The 15,770-nt window shown below is 43.3% G+C and overlaps 1 protein-coding gene across 1 annotated transcript in view; it reads left to right on the top strand.

Annotated features, from left to right (window-relative positions):
- Positions 1–15,770, top strand: part of slc1a8a (solute carrier family 1 member 8a) — a 20,054-nt gene continuing 4,284 nt past the window's right edge. Inside the window, exons 1-10 of the mRNA XM_057841426.1 lie at positions 1–978; positions 4,393–4,472; positions 4,536–4,751; positions 8,412–8,454; positions 10,086–10,293; positions 10,610–10,709; positions 12,295–12,528; positions 13,552–13,746; positions 15,340–15,474; positions 15,538–15,640. Coding sequence (XP_057697409.1) covers positions 727–978; positions 4,393–4,472; positions 4,536–4,751; positions 8,412–8,454; positions 10,086–10,293; positions 10,610–10,709; positions 12,295–12,528; positions 13,552–13,746; positions 15,340–15,474; positions 15,538–15,640 — 1,566 coding nt within the window. The 5' untranslated portion in view covers positions 1–726. The remainder of the gene's footprint in view (positions 979–4,392; positions 4,473–4,535; positions 4,752–8,411; positions 8,455–10,085; positions 10,294–10,609; positions 10,710–12,294; positions 12,529–13,551; positions 13,747–15,339; positions 15,475–15,537; positions 15,641–15,770) is intronic.

The following is a 15,770-nucleotide window of genomic DNA, read 5'->3' on the forward strand; positions in this document are numbered from 1 at the left end:
TCCATTTAATGTGGGAGGGTTGGCAGTGAATGAACAATTTGCTCCTAACCCTCCCACTTTAAATGGATTGGACGTCTATCTCCCTAAATAGCCAATGGGATCAAAGAAGCTAGTTCTGACATCATTTAAATGTCGATGCATTGACTTTGATGGGAACGTTGCCTCATGGCGGCCATGTTGGTAGGGGCAAAGGAAGGTCTTTCCATGCGTCTGCCGTTAATAGAAATGAGTATCACTTGTAGACGCCCAATCCATTCAATGTAGGAGGGTTGGCAGTGAATAGACTATTTGCTGCCAACCCTCCCACTTTAAGTGGATTGGACGTCTAGCTCCCTAATTGGCCAATCGGATCAAAGAAGCTAGTTATGACATTTTATTGTCGATTGACTGTTGGGAATGTTTCCTCAGGGCGGCCATGTTGGTAGGGGCAAAGAAAGGTCTTTCCATGCTTCTGCCGTTAATAGTAATGAGTTCATCACGTGTCGACGTTCAATTCATTTGAAGCAAGAGGGCATCCCTCTCACTTCAAATGGATTGGACGTCTTGCACCGGCGCGTCTCCTGAGCCCCAGTTGACCTCTGACCCCGGGGTCCGCCTCAGGAAGACGAAGAAGAGCGTGAGCGCGGTACCTGCCGCTAAGCCTCTTAGCGTCGTTAAGTCCGCGCCGACTTAATCCGGTTCACTTCGGAGAAGCTTCCTCCCTCTTCCCGTCTTCCCGCTTCCATCATGGACGAGCTTCTGCTGGCCGGCGCCGGCAGCGGCGAGGAGGACGCCGGCTCCGAACGCTCCTCCTGCGCGGACGAAGATGGAATGATGGCCCGCCTCCGGTCCTTCTGCCGCACCGCTGTTAGCCGGGACGCCCGCCTGGCGCTGCACAAGTTTGCCAAGAGGAACGGCCTCCTGACCTTGTCTGTGGTGGCCGTGCTGACCGGCTGCACGTTGGGATTCATGCTGAGGGGGACGCAGCTCTCCACACAGGTACGTAGTAGAAATATATATTTTTTGACAACCCTGGTGAGAAATCGAGCACGTGCTGGTTTCAGTTGCAGCAGAACCAAGATCACAGCCCAACAAATCCAGGAGACGCTTGCTGGGTTTGTTGTGTTTCGGTACCATTCTTGAGGAGGATCCAGGGTAGAGACGTGGTCTATTGAGGTGCACAGCAGGTGCACCCAACGCGGTACTGTAGGAAACTCTAGTTGTGGCAAGACCAAACCAGGACTGAACAAAGTCTTGACCTAAACCAGGAATTGCTGGAATTGAGTCAAGGTCAAGACTTTTGGGAGTCAAGAACAAGACCCAATACTGAATCTTTTTTTGGAATTGCGTCTGAGACCAGACCAAGACCACCTTAGTCCTGGCTCTGGCCTTGACTTCCAAAAGTCTTGATCTTGACATAATCTCAGTGATTCCTGATTTTGGGCAAGTTGGGTCTTGGTCCTGGCTCCTTAAATTCTTGTTTATGGTTTTGAATCCTGAAAGTCTTGACCTCCACCTAATGTTAGTGATTCTTGGTTTTGGGCAAGTCTATATTGGGTCCTCGTGTTCCCAAGACAATCTTAGTCCTGGCTCTTGGTCTTGACTCCCTCAAGTCATGATCTTGATATAATGTCAGTGATACCTGATTTTAGGGAAGTTTTTGTTGGGTCTTGGTCTTTATCCTGGCCCCTTAAAGTCTTATTTGTGGTTTTGACTCCTGAAAGTCTTGACCCCGACTTAATGTCAGTGATTCCTGGCTTTGGGCTGCCTTTGTTGGGTCCTGCTCTTGCCCAAGACCAGGAACAAGACCATCTTAGTCCTGGCCCTTGACCCAAAAGTCTTGAGCTTGACCTAATGTCAGTGATTCCTGATTTTGGGCAAGTTTTTGTTGGGTCTTGGTCCTGGCTCCTAAAAGTCATGTTGGTGGTTTTGACTGCTGAAAGTCTTGACTTTGACTTAATGTCAGGGATTCCTGGTTTTGGGCTAGCCTTTGACAAAGACCATCTTAATCTTGGCTGTTTGCATTGACTCCCTGAAGTCTTGATATAATGTCAGTGATACCTGATTTTAGTCAAGTTTTTGTTGGGTCTTGGTCTTTATCCTGGCTCCTAAAAGTCTTGTTTGTGGTGTTGACTCCTGAAAGTCTTGACCTCAACTTAATGTCAGTGATTCCCTGGTTTCCAGCAAGTCTTTATTAGGTCCTGGTCTTGCCGAGACCAGGACCAAAACTATCTTAGTCCTGGCTCTTGACCTTGAATCCCAAAAGTTTTGTGGTTGACCTAATGTCAGTGATTTCTGGTTTTGGGCAAGTTTTTGTTGGGTGTTGGTCCTGGCTCCTAAAAGTCTTGTTTGTGGTTTTGACTCATGAAAGTCTTGACCTCGTCTTAATGTCAGTGACTCCTGGTTTTGGGCTAGCCTTTTTCCAAGACCATCTTAGTCCTGCCTTTTTGCCTTGACTCCCAACAGTCTTGATCTTGACATAATGTCAGTGATTCCTGATTTTGGGCAAGTTTTTGTTGGGTCTTGGTCCTGGCTCCTAAAAGTCATGTTGGTGGTTTTGACTGCTGAAAGTCTTGACTTTGACTTAATGTCAGGGATTCCTGGTTTTGGGCTAGCCTTTGACAAAGACCATCTTAATCTTGGCTGTTTGCATTGACTCCCTGAAGTCTTGATATAATGTCAGTGATACCTGATTTTAGTCAAGTTTTTGTTGGGTCTTGGTCTTTATCCTGGCTCCTAAAAGTCTTGTTTGTGGTGTTGACTCCTGAAAGTCTTGACCTCAACTTAATGTCAGTGATTCCCTGGTTTCCAGCAAGTCTTTATTAGGTCCTGGTCTTGCCGAGACCAGGACCAAAACTATCTTAGTCCTGGCTCTTGACCTTGAATCCCAAAAGTTTTGTGGTTGACCTAATGTCAGTGATTTCTGGTTTTGGGCAAGTTTTTGTTGGGTGTTGGTCCTGGCTCCTAAAAGTCTTGTTTGTGGTTTTGACTCATGAAAGTCTTGACCTCGTCTTAATGTCAGTGACTCCTGGTTTTGGGCTAGCCTTTGACCAAGACCATCTTAGTCCTGCCTTTTTGCCTTGACTCCCAACAGTCTTGATCTTGACATAATGTCAGTGATTCCTGATTTTGGGCAAACTTCTGTTAAGTCTTGGCCCTGGCTCCCAAATAGTCTTGTTTTTGGTTTTGACTCCTGAAAGTCTCGACCTTAAATAATGTCAGTGATTCATAGTTTTCAGCTTTATTAGGTCCTGGTCTTGCGGACCAGGACTAAAACTATCTTAGTCTTTGCTCCTGACTTTGAATCCCAAAAGTCTTGAGCTTGACCTAATGTCAGTGATTCTTGGTTTTGGGCAAGTCTTTGTTGGGTCCTGGTCTTGCCAAGACCATCTTTGTCCTGACCAAAAGTCTTGATCTTGACAATGTCAGAGATTCCTGATTTTGGGCAAATTTCTGTTAAGTCTTGGCCCTGGCTCCTAAAAGTCTTGTTTGTGGTTTTTGACTCTTAAGAGGCTTGATCTCAACTTAATGTTAATGAAGTCTTTAGTGGGTCCTGGTCTTGCCAAGACAATCTTAGTCCTGACCAAAAGTCTTGAACTTGACCTAATGTCACTGATTCCCAAAGTTTTTGTTAGGTCATGGCCTTGTCAAGACCAGAGCTAAAACTGCTTTGGTACTGGTCTTGGTGCCTAAAAGTCTTGATCTTGACTTAACCCCAGTGATTCCTGATCAATATTGGGGAGTACCAAGTACTGAAAAATAACATACTTTTCCAGATCTAGGTTTACATTTCTGGTCACCCTACCTAAGATGCCCTTACCAACATGTTTTTTTCATTTCTGTTAAGAACTGAAATGACTTCATCACTAGTCGATGTCCAATCCACTTGAAGAAGGAGGTATGGCAGTGAATAAATGGCAGCCAATGCGTGAAAAGCAGTTGCTTTGACATTGACAAAGTAATCTTTTAAAAGTTGGTTAAGAACTAAGCTAGTGATGGCTTTGTTTTAATTTCAATGCATTGACTTGGATGGGAACCTTGCCCCTACCAAGATGGCCGCACTGAGGCCCTGTTAGCTGGAGGATGAAAGGTATTTTCCTGATTCTGGCGTGAATTGCAACCAGTTTATCACTAGTAGACGTCCAATCCGTTTGAAAATGGAGGGTCGGCAGAGAACGAATGAACGCCAATTTCCTCCCTCCCACTACCAACGGATTGGGCCGCCTAGCGTTGTTTTGTTGTTGTTGTTGTTGCAGTCAGGTGACTAAGGCTATTAAAGCAGTCAGTTGGCTGTAAGTGGATCAAATCGGTTGCACTCACTCACGTGCACGCTAAGCTAACAGGAAGTTTGCACATCCTTCAAATACAAGAACGCTTGCTTTTATTTTGAAAGGCTGACATCTCCCCACGCAGGCCAAGATCTACTTCTCTTTTCCCGGAGAACTTCTCATGAGGATGCTGAAGATGCTCATCCTGCCCCTCATCACCTCTAGGTAGGGTTGTCGCATGGTGGCACTTTAGGCTCCTCCCGCTCATCCCGTCGGTCTCCGTCGCAGCTTGATGTCCGGCCTGTCCTCGATGGAGTCGCGGGCGTGCTGCCGCATGGGAGTGCTGACGGTGACGTACTACCTGTGGACCACGTTCATGGCGGTGGTGGTGGGCATCGTGCTGGTGGTCATCATCAAGCCCGGCGTGGGCACCGAGATGGAGAGCAACCGGCTGGGGGGCGGGCCCGTCATGACCTCGGCCGACGCCCTCCTCGACCTCATCAGGTGACCGATGCTGGTTATTCTCAAACCTTTGTTCATAGGGTTAGGGTTTGGGTTTACGGTTAGGGTTATGAATATACTGGATTGTGATCAGTGAACAGGAAGTAACATGATATCAACAGGAAGTGGCCCTGAAAAGCCCCTAAATCAACAGGAAGTGACTAGTATTAACAGGAAATGACCCATTATCAATGGGAAGTAACTCCAAAATTACCCCAAATCAATAGGAAGTGACTTGTCATCAACAGGAAGTGATGTAATATCAACAGGTCGTGACCCCAAATTTCCTCCAAATCAACAGGAAGTGACCAGTACCAATAGGAAATGACCCCAATATCCACAGAAAGTACCCCCTGATATGCCTAAAAACCAACAGGAAGTGACTAGTTTGAACAGGAAATGACCCAATATCAATAGGAAGTGACCCCAAAATGCCCCCAAATCAACAGGAAGTGACCAGTATCAACAGGATATGACCCATTATCAATAGGAAGTGACCCCAAACTGCCCCCAAATTAACAGGAAGTGACCGGTTATCAACAGGAAGTGACCCTATTTGAACAGGGAGTGACTGGATATCAACAGGAAATCCCCCCTGAAATCCCCCCAAATCAACAGGAAGTGACCAGTATCAACAGGAAATGACCCAATATCAATAGGAAGTGACCCCAAACTGCCCCCAAATTAACAGGAAGTGACCCGTTATCAACAGGAATTGACCCTATCTGAACAGGAAGTGACTGGATATCAACAGGAAGTACCCCCTGAATGGCCTCAAAATAAACAGGAAATGACCAGTATAAACAGGAAATGACCCAATATCAATAGGAAATGCCCCCAAATCCATAGGAAGTGATCTGTTATCGACAGGAAGTGACCCTTGAAATTCCCCCAAATCAGCAGGAGGTGACCAGTATCAACAGGAAATGGCCCAGTATCAATAGGAAGGGACCCCAAAGTAACCCCAAATCCACAACAACAATAGGAAGTGACATGTTATCAACTGGAAGTGATGTATTATCAACAGGAAGTGGCCCTGAAAAGCCCCCAAATCAAAAGGTAGTGACTTGATACCGACAAAAAGTGACCTTCAAAATGCCCCAAATCAACAGGAAATGACCCAATATCAATAGGAAGTGACCAGTATCAACAGGAAATGACCCAGTATCAATAGGAAGTGACCAGTATCAACAGGAAATGACCCAGTATCAATAGGAAGTGACCCCAAGATGCCCCCAAATCATCAGAAAGTGACCTGCCATCATCAGGAAGTGGCCCCGAAAAGTCCCCAAATCAAAAGGTAGTGACTTGATATCGACAAGAAGTGACCTTCAAAATGAGATGTGACCCAAAAATCTCCCCAAATCAGCAGGAAGTGACATGATATCATTAGTAAGTGACCCCAATATGCCCCCAGATTAACAGGAAGTAACCTGATATAAATAGGAACTTACCCCAGGAAGTGATTAGTTTTAACAGGAAATGACCCAATATCAATAGGAAGTGACCCCAAAATGCCCCCAAATCAACAGAGAGTAACATGATATCAACAGGATACCCCCTTAATTGCCTCCAAATCAACAGGAAGTGACCAGCATCAACAGGAAGCGACCCAATATCAACAGGAAGTGACCTTCAAAATACCCCCTAGTCAACAGGAAGTGATGTGATATCAAAAAGAAGTAACCCCTGAAATGCCCCCAAAATAACAGGAAATTACCAGTATCAACAGGAAGTGACCCAATATAGTGGGAAGTGACCCCGAAATGCCCCTAAATCAACAGGAAGTTACCTTTTAGGAACAGGAAGTGCCCCCGAAATGCCCCCAAATCAACGGGAAGTGACCAGTATCAACCGGACGTGACCCAATTTCAATAAAAAGTGACCCTAAAATGTCCCCAAATTAACATGAAGTGACCTGATATCAATCGTAAGTGACCCCAAGATGCCCGTAATCAACAGGAAGTGTCATGTAATCAACAGGAAGTGGCCCCGAAATGCCCCCAAATCAACAGGAAGTGACCAGTATCAACCGGACGGGACCCAATTTCAATAAAAAGTGACCCTAAAATGTCCCCAAATTAACATGAAGTGACCTGATATCAATCGTAAGTGACCCCAAGATCCCCCAAATCAACAGGAAGTGACATGTAATCAACAAGAAGTGGCCCCGAAATTCCCCCAAATCAACAGGAAGTAAATCCTTACATGCCTTCAAAATAACAGGAAATTACCAGTATCAACATGAAGTGACCCACGTTTTACAGGAAGTGACCTGTTGTCAATAGGAAATGGCCCTGAAATGCCCCCAAATAGACAGGAAGTGACCTGATATCAATAGTGACCCCAAGATGCCCCTAAATCAACAGGAAGTGACATGTTATCAACAGGACGTGGCCCCGAAATGCCCCCGACTCAACGGGGAGTGACCAGTATCAACAGGACGTGACCCAATTTCAATAGGAAGTGACTCTAAAATGCCCCAAAATCAACAGGAAGTAGCCCCGAAATGCCCCCAAATTAACAGGAAATGACCTGATATCAACAGGAAGTTACCCCAAAATGCCCCTATGTCATTGTACAGAGGTGGGTTGAAAATGAGTTGTGAAATAAGTCAATTAGGACTATATTTGAATGTCACTCCATTGACTTAAATGGGAATGTGGCGTCAAGGCGGCCATTTTGGTAGTGGCGACAAAGGTCTTTTCAAGCTTCTGCCATTGGCTCATTAGCTGACACCCTCCCGCTTCAAATAGGTTGGATGTCTACTAGTCATAAACTGAGAAGCATGGAACGAGCTTTACTCACACCTACCAATATGGCCTCAGTGCGGCCATATTGGTAGGGGCCACATTCCCATCCAAGTCAAATCACCAGTCAAATCTCGGTGATTTCTCAACCGTTTTTGGCACTGGACGTCTAATCCATTTGGCAGCGGGTGGGTCGGCAACGAATGCCACCCTACCGTTTCAAATGAATTGGACGTCTATTTTGGATAAATTCTTTGCAATTATCGCCCTTTCCAACATGGCTGCCCTGTGGTGACATTCCTAAAAAAAATGGCAGGTTGCTTTATTTGCTGCCGGCCTCTCACTTCAAATGGATTGGAAGTCTACTATTGATAGACACATTGAAAATCACACTTACCAAAATGGCTTCAGAGTAGCCATGTTGGTAGGGTCAAATTCCTACCAATTCCAATGAATTGACATGAAAATCAAGTTTTAACTAGCTTAATATTATTTCATCAATGTTGAAGGATTTGCTATTTCCTCACTGGCTGCCATTGACGGCACTAGATGTCCAATCCATTTGAATTGGGAAGGTTGGCAGCGAATGTACCAACACTCATAAGTGATAAATTAATTGAAATTCACAGCAGACGGATGATGCGATGTCCCTTCATTTGGGAGCTAGCTAGCTAAGAGTTAACTTTGTCAATTTATGACGTGGGTAGAATTTAGTTGGGGAAAACAAATACACAGACAGCCTCACACCAAAACACACTGACACACACGCTGACGTGAATCCAATTAGTTGTTAAGCTAACCGCTGTATTTTTAGTAATCTGCCAGGCTGCACGCCAGCTTAGTTTTTAGCGCCGCTGATCTCTGTCCGCCGCTCACGTTCGGACCGTCACGTGACCCTCTCGCTCTTCCGCAGGAACATGGTGCCGTCCAACCTGATCGAGGCCACCTTTCAGCAGGTGAGCACCAAACGTACGCCCGTGTGCTACCCAGTTTCTATCACATAGTAGCTATCATGTGGTGGTTGCTATCATATGCTAGTTACAATCACGCTGGCAACTTGCGCACTGGACACTCTCACGTGCTAGTTGCTATCCTCCGAGCCGCTCTCACGCTTTAGCTGCTACTGCATGCTAGATGCTATTGCACGCTGGTGGCTATCATGCGCTGGTTAAAAAAAAAAAAAAGAATAAAAACCCGTGCTCACGCGCTCGTCTATCACACGAGTTGTTGTCACCCTAGCCACTCGCGCACTGACCGTTCTCACGTGCTAGTTGCTATCATGCTAGCTGTCTCACGCATTAGCTGCTTTTGCGCGCTGGTTGCTATCGCATGCCTAGCCTCTCATGCACTAGCTTCTCTCACACCCTAGTTACTATCACGCTAGTCACTCGCGCACTGGCCGTTCTCACGCGCTAGTTGCTATCATGCTAGCTGTCTCATGCATTAGCTGCTAGGTTAGGGCTAATTGCTACCACGTGGTAGTTAAAAAAAAATCACACACTAATTGCTGGCTTGTGCAAGTCTCTCAGACGCAAGCTACTATTGCACGCTTGCTGCTATCACGCAGTAGCCTTCACGCACTAGCTGCTCTCACACACTAGTTGCTATCATGCTAGCCACTCATGCGCTAGCCGCTGTGACACGCTTGTTTCTATCACGTGCTAGTTGCTATCACGCACTTGTAACCTCATGCATCATGCTAGTCACTCGCGCAATAGCCGTTCTTACATGCTAGCTGCTATAATGCTAGCCGCTCTCCCGTATCAGCTATTGCGGGCTAGTTGCTATTGTGCCCTAGTTTAAAATTTTTTTTTTTTTAATCCAGCATCAGTTTCTGTCATGTGCTAGCCGCTCACGGGTTAGCTGCTATTGCGCGCTGGTTGCTATCACGAGCTAGTTTAAAAAAAAAAGAATAAATAAAAACCTTTGCTAGTTGCTATTATGTACTAGCCTCTAACGTGCTAGCTTCTCTCACACACTAGTTTCTGTCATGCTAACCACTCGCGCACTAACTGTTCTCATGCGCTAGTTGCTTCAATGCTAGCTGTCTCACACATTAGTTCCTAATGTGAGCTGGTTTGCCATCGCGCGGTAGTTAAAAAATAAAAATAAAACATCACACTCTAGTTGCTGTCATGTGCAACCCTCTCTCACGCTAGCTGCTATTGCACATTGGTTGCTATAATGCTAGCCACTTGTGCGCTAGCCGCTGTTGCATCCTAGTTGCTATCATGCACTAGTTACCATCATGCTAGTCACTCGCGCAATAGCCGTTCTCACACACAAGTTGCTATCACGCTAGACGCTCTCACACATCAGCTATTGCGGGCTAGTTATAGTAATTAAAACAATTTCAAAATAAAAATCACACGCTAGTCGCTATCACGTGCTAGCCTTTCACGTGTTAGCTGCTCTCATGGGTAGTTGCTGTCACACTAGCTGCTCTCACACCCTAGATGCTCTCGCGTATTTGCTGCTGTCACATGTCAGCGGCTTTCGTGAGCTAGCTGCTATCATGTGCTAGTTTCGATCACGTTAGCTGCTCCCGCACTAGCTGTTTTCACACTTGCTGTTTGCTCGCATTCAGTACAAGACAGACCTGGTGCCCATCTTGAAAGTGCCCACCCGGACAGTGACGCCCAATTTCGTGTACGTGGTTCCCGGCGAAAGCGACGGCAAAGCGCGCACGGTTTTGCTGGAGCTGACGCCGGCCCCCGAGGTGACGTACAAGACGAGTCCCGGCAGCAGCCAACAGATGAACGTGCTGGGCATCGTTATCTTCTCGGCGACCATGGGTCAGTCTTCGCCAGCGACCTCCATTTTTTTTTTTTCAATTCGATGAATTATTCTTATAATATTCTTTATATTAATGATAAGAATATTAATATTAAGAAAAACAATATTTTGTAATCATTATAAATAAATAAAAAATACAAAAATAAAATTAAACATTTAAAAGAAAAATGTTTTAATCAAAAAAAATGTTTTGTTATTTTAAACATTTCATATTTTTGTGATAATTAAATGAACTATAATAATATTTCATAAGTCAATCATAATAATAATCATAATAATTGTTATTATATCTAAAAGTATTTGATGTGATCCTAGGCCTGTTGCTGGGCAGGATGGGTGAACGCGGCGCGCCATTGGTCAACGTGTGTCAGTGCATCAATGAGTGCGTCATGAAGATCATCAACGCCGCCGTCTGGTTAGTGCAAATCTTATTTGTTGGTTTATTTGTTGATACAAGACACAATGTCATGTTTTCGTAGACTTACAAATGGCCTAAGCCAAACCCTAATGTACAGGAAGTCACCCAAAATCAACAGGAAGTGACCACCACACAGGAAATGATCTGGAAATGCCCCAAAATGTACAAGTAGTGACCCAAAATCAACATTAAATGATCAAAAATGCACAGGAAGTGACCAGAAATCAATGACCCGTATGTGAAATCTTTAAAATGTGACCCAAAACCAACAGGAAGTGAACAATAAACAGGTAATTACTCGGAAATGCCCTAAAATTATCAGGTAAAAATCAAAAACCAAAATGTACAAGAAGTTACCTTGTAGTGCCGCAAAATCAACAACAGAGTGACCCAAAACCAACAGGAAGTGTACTGAAATCAACAGGAAGTGACATGGAAATAGCCCAAAATCAATAGGAAATGATCCAAATGTACAGGAAGTTGCCTTGTAACGCCGCAAAATGTGCAAGAAGTGACTTGAAACCAACAGGAAGTGACCTGAAATGGGTCAAAGTCAACAGGAAGTGACCCAAAATCAGCAAGAAGTGAGCCATAAGTGACCCAAAACCAACAGGAAGTGACCTTAAATCCACAGGAAGTGAACCTGTAGATCATTCAAATGTGATCCAAAATCAACAGAAAGTGACCCGTAAGTGACCCAAAACCAACAGGAAGTGACCTGGAAATAGCCCCAAAATCAACGGGAAATGATCCAAATGTACAGGAAGTTGCCTTGTAATGCCAAAAAAATGTGCAAGAAGTGACCCAAAATCAACAGGAAGTGACACAAAACCAATAGGAAGTGAACTATACACAGGAAAAAGTGGCCTGGAAATAGCCCCAAAATCAACAGAAAATGATCCAAGCTCCACAAAATCAACAAGAAGTGGTCCAAAAGCATCAGGAAGTGATCCAAAATCAACAGGAAGTGACCTAAAATCAACCGGAGGTGAACAATAAACAGGAAATTACAAGACAATGCCCTAAAATCAACAGGAAAAAAATCCCAAATGTTCAGAAAGTGACCCGTAAGTGTCCCAAAACCAACAGGAAGTGACCTGGAAATAGCCCAAAATCAACAGGAAATGATCCAAATGTACAGGAAGTTGCCTTTTAATGCCACAAATTCAACAAGAAATGACACAAAACCAACAGGAAGTGACCTGGAAATAGCCCAAAATCAACAGGAAATTACACAAAATGTACCGGAAGTTGCCTTGTAACGCCGCAAAAAGTGATCCAAAATCAACAGGAAGAGACCTGGAAATAGCCCCAAAAACAACAGGAAATGATCCAAATGTACAAGAAGTTGCCTTATAATGCCGCAAAATGTACAAGTGACCTGAAACCAACAGGAAGTGACCCAAAACCATTAGGAAGTGACATAAAATCTACAGGGAGTGAACTATAAACAGGAAATGCCCTAAAATCAACAGGAAAAAATCCCAAATGTACAGGAAGTGACCCGTAGGAATCCCAAAACCAACAAGAAGTGGCTTAAAACTGAGCTACAATGCAAAAGAGAACATTTCCATTGTTTCAGGTACTTCCCGTTCGGGATCATCTTCCTGGTGGCCGGCAAGATCCTGGACATGCAGGACCCCAGCACTTTGGGTCGCAAGTTGGGCTGGTACGGCATCACCGTCCTGGCCGGCCTCTTCGTGCACGGCCTGCTTCTCCTGCCCTTCTTCTACTTCCTGCTGACTCGCAAGAACCCCTTCACCTTCATCCGCGGCCTTCTGCAGGCGTTGGTCATCGCCCTGGCCACCTCGTCCAGGTACCGCTTCTGGACATGCTAGTCAATTAGAGTCCTAGAACTACTAAAAGTCCTGAAAATGTAGTCCATCATCTAGAGAGGAACCCATGAGGAACAGACCAACAATTTGCTCTCCTATGTTCTTTTCACAGTATTTGGATTTTTCAGGGTCTTTCATGGCTTTAACGTTTTTTGCAGTTTTCATGGTTTGTCTCGTTTTTGTGATTTTTTATTTTTATTTTTTGGTTCACGTTTTCCCTCACTTTTTTGCTAATTTTTTTTCAGGGTTTTTTTTGCATTCTTTGTGATTGAAAACAATTTTTTTTAGGATTTTGTAGGTTTTTTTTTTGCAGTTTACAAAGTTACGGTTTTTGTGAATTCATGTTTTTGCACATTTGTTTTACATTTTCTTTTCACGGATTTTCAGTTTTTTTTTTGTATTTTTGCATTTTTTGGTCGAATTGGATTTCGAAATGGTCGAAATCAAAATGGTTTTAACTTTTTTTGCAGTTTTTTTTTTTTTTTTCAGGATTTTGAGTGTTTTTTTTGTGTGTTTTTTTTGCTGGTTTATGCAGTTTTTGTGGTTTGCAAGTTTTTCCACACTTTTTTTTGCAGTTTTTTTTTTTTTGCATAATGTTTTTCTTTAGTTTGTTGCATTCTTTGTAAAAAATGTTTATTTTTTAAGATTTTTAGGTTTTTGGCAGGTTTTTGTAGTTTTCCTAGTTTGTTTTGGTTTAGTGTTTTGTCATTTTTTTCTTTTTTTTTTTTGGCAATTTTTGGGTGATTTTATTTTCTTTTTTCAATGGTTTCTGCAGTTATCACGGTTTGTCACTTTTTATATTGTTTCGCAAACTAATTTGTTTTGCATTTTCCCTTCATGTTTTTTGCAGTTTTTTTTTTTTTTTTTTTAATTTGGCCCACCTGTTTAGGTCCTCTTAGTTTAATTGAATCGGTTAATCAAATCTGCCAAAAAAAAAAAAAAAGGCTGATTTCATGATATGGAATGACTCTCAAATGGCGGCCATGTTTTGTTACCGCCCACAGTTCGGCCACGCTGCCCATCACCATGAAGTGTCTCCTGGAGAACTGCCACGTGGACCGTCAGATCGCCCGTTTTGTGCTGCCGGTGGGCGCCACCATCAACATGGACGGCACGGCGCTCTACGAGGCCGTGGCCGCCATCTTTATTGCGCAGGTCAACGACTACGAGCTGGACTTTGGCCAGCTGGTCACCATTAGGTAAGTGACCCTTGCTCTCGAACCCACTTTAAAAAAAAAAAATAACAACAACAACAAAACACACAAATATTTAACAAACCAAAAAAGAAAATACTGTACCTGGAAAAGTCCACCAAAACCAGAGAAACTTTGGCAAAAATCATCAAAAATTTATAGGTTAGCTGATATTTTATCACAAAAAAACACCCCTCAAAAATGGCCAAAAAATGTAAAAAAAAAATAAAAAACACCAAGACAAACAAAAATAATCTCCAAAAACTGAAAATTTAGTTGAGATTTAAGTTTGTTGTTCACAAAAAAACGCACAAAAATGTCAAAACATAAAAAACACCAAGATAAACAAAAATAATCTCCAAAAACTGAAAATTTAGTTGAGATTTAAGTTTGTTGTTCACAAAAAACACACAAAAAAATGGCAAAAAAAAGCAACCCCCCGACAAACACCCAAAAAATCTCAAAGAATTTGAAATTTTGTTGAGATTTTAGTTTGTCTTTCACCACCCCCCAAAAAACTGTCCAAAAATGCACCCCACCTTTTAAAACATAAAAAAAAAAATCTCCAAAAATTGAAAGTTTAGTTGAGATTTTGGTTTGTCGTTCACAAAAAAAACACAAAAAACCCACAAAAAAATTGGCAAAAATGGGAAAAAAATGCACCCCCCCAAGACACACACAAAAAAATCTACAAAAAATGGAAATTTTGTTTACATTTTAGTTGTTTCACCAACCCCCCTCCCCCTGCCAAAAAATGTCAAAGAACGCAACCCCAACCCCACTTTTAAAACAAAAAATCTCAAAAAATTGAACGTTTAGTTGAGACTTTGGTTTATTGTTCACAAAAAAAAAAAAAAAAAACACACACACACACAACCCCCCAAAAAAAAAAAATTGGCAAAATTGGAAAAAAATTAGTTGACCACCATTGACTCGCCCTAGCTTAGCCATTCTGGAGCCCTCAAAACTAACAAATAACTGACAAACTGCACGAAATTTGTTTAAATAAACTCCAACGACTAATTAAACCACCGCTAACTCAAAGATTAAGCCTTATGTGGAAAAACTCAATTATACGCGATGACATTTTTCAGTTATTTTTATGTTGAGGCAGCAAAAGGAGGAAAAAATGATAAAAGTCAATCGGCCAGAATGCAGTCGTTAATAAATTATTTATTATTTCTGCATGGCCCGGTACCAAATGCGCCACGGACCGGTCGTTGGGGCCCCCTCTTTAATTGATATTTGAGTTTTAATTGTTCACAAAAATAAAATTGGCAAAAAACACCAAAAAAATGCAAAAAAAAAAAACAAACTAACAAAAAAATAAACGAAATTTGGGGAAACAAGTGCAAAAAAAGAGGAAAAAGAACCTGGAATATCTAACCAGAGGTAAGATATTATCCAGGGAAACAAATAGCAAAAAAAATGGATCTTTGATCGTTCATTAAAACGATCAACGTAACACAAAAAAACCCCCCACCAAAACCACAAATAAAATCATGCAAACATTGAAAAGCCATGGAAAACTTTGGTCTTTTTATCTCACTACACATTCAAGTAAAAGTATAGCGTGATAAAAGGACCTCCGACTTTCAGCATCACGGCCACGGCGGCCAGCATCGGCGCGGCCGGCATCCCTCAGGCGGGCCTGGTGACCATGGTGATCGTGCTGACCTCCGTGGGCCTGCCGCCGGACGACATCACGCTCATCGTGGCCATCGATTGGATCTTGTAGGTGGTCGGGCTCGGCCAAAGTCCGCCCGTTAGGCTTGACACGTGCGTTTGTGCGCGCAGGGACCGATTTCGCACCATGGTCAACGTTCTGGGCGACGCCTTGGCGGCGGGCATCATCGCACACTTGTGTCGCAAGGATTTCCCGCTCAGCGGCGAGGGGAAGGTAAACCACTACCAAGTCAAAGAGAGAATAATGTCGTACGAGAATGAAGTCGTAGTGTTGGTCTGAAAAATGACCAAAAGAATGACACTGGGCTCTGATTGCTACCTATCTCTAACGAGGTCTCTCTCGG

This window comes from Corythoichthys intestinalis, chromosome 7 (assembly GCF_030265065.1).
Source record: "Corythoichthys intestinalis isolate RoL2023-P3 chromosome 7, ASM3026506v1, whole genome shotgun sequence".
NCBI classification, from domain to species: Eukaryota; Metazoa; Chordata; class Actinopteri; order Syngnathiformes; family Syngnathidae; genus Corythoichthys; species Corythoichthys intestinalis.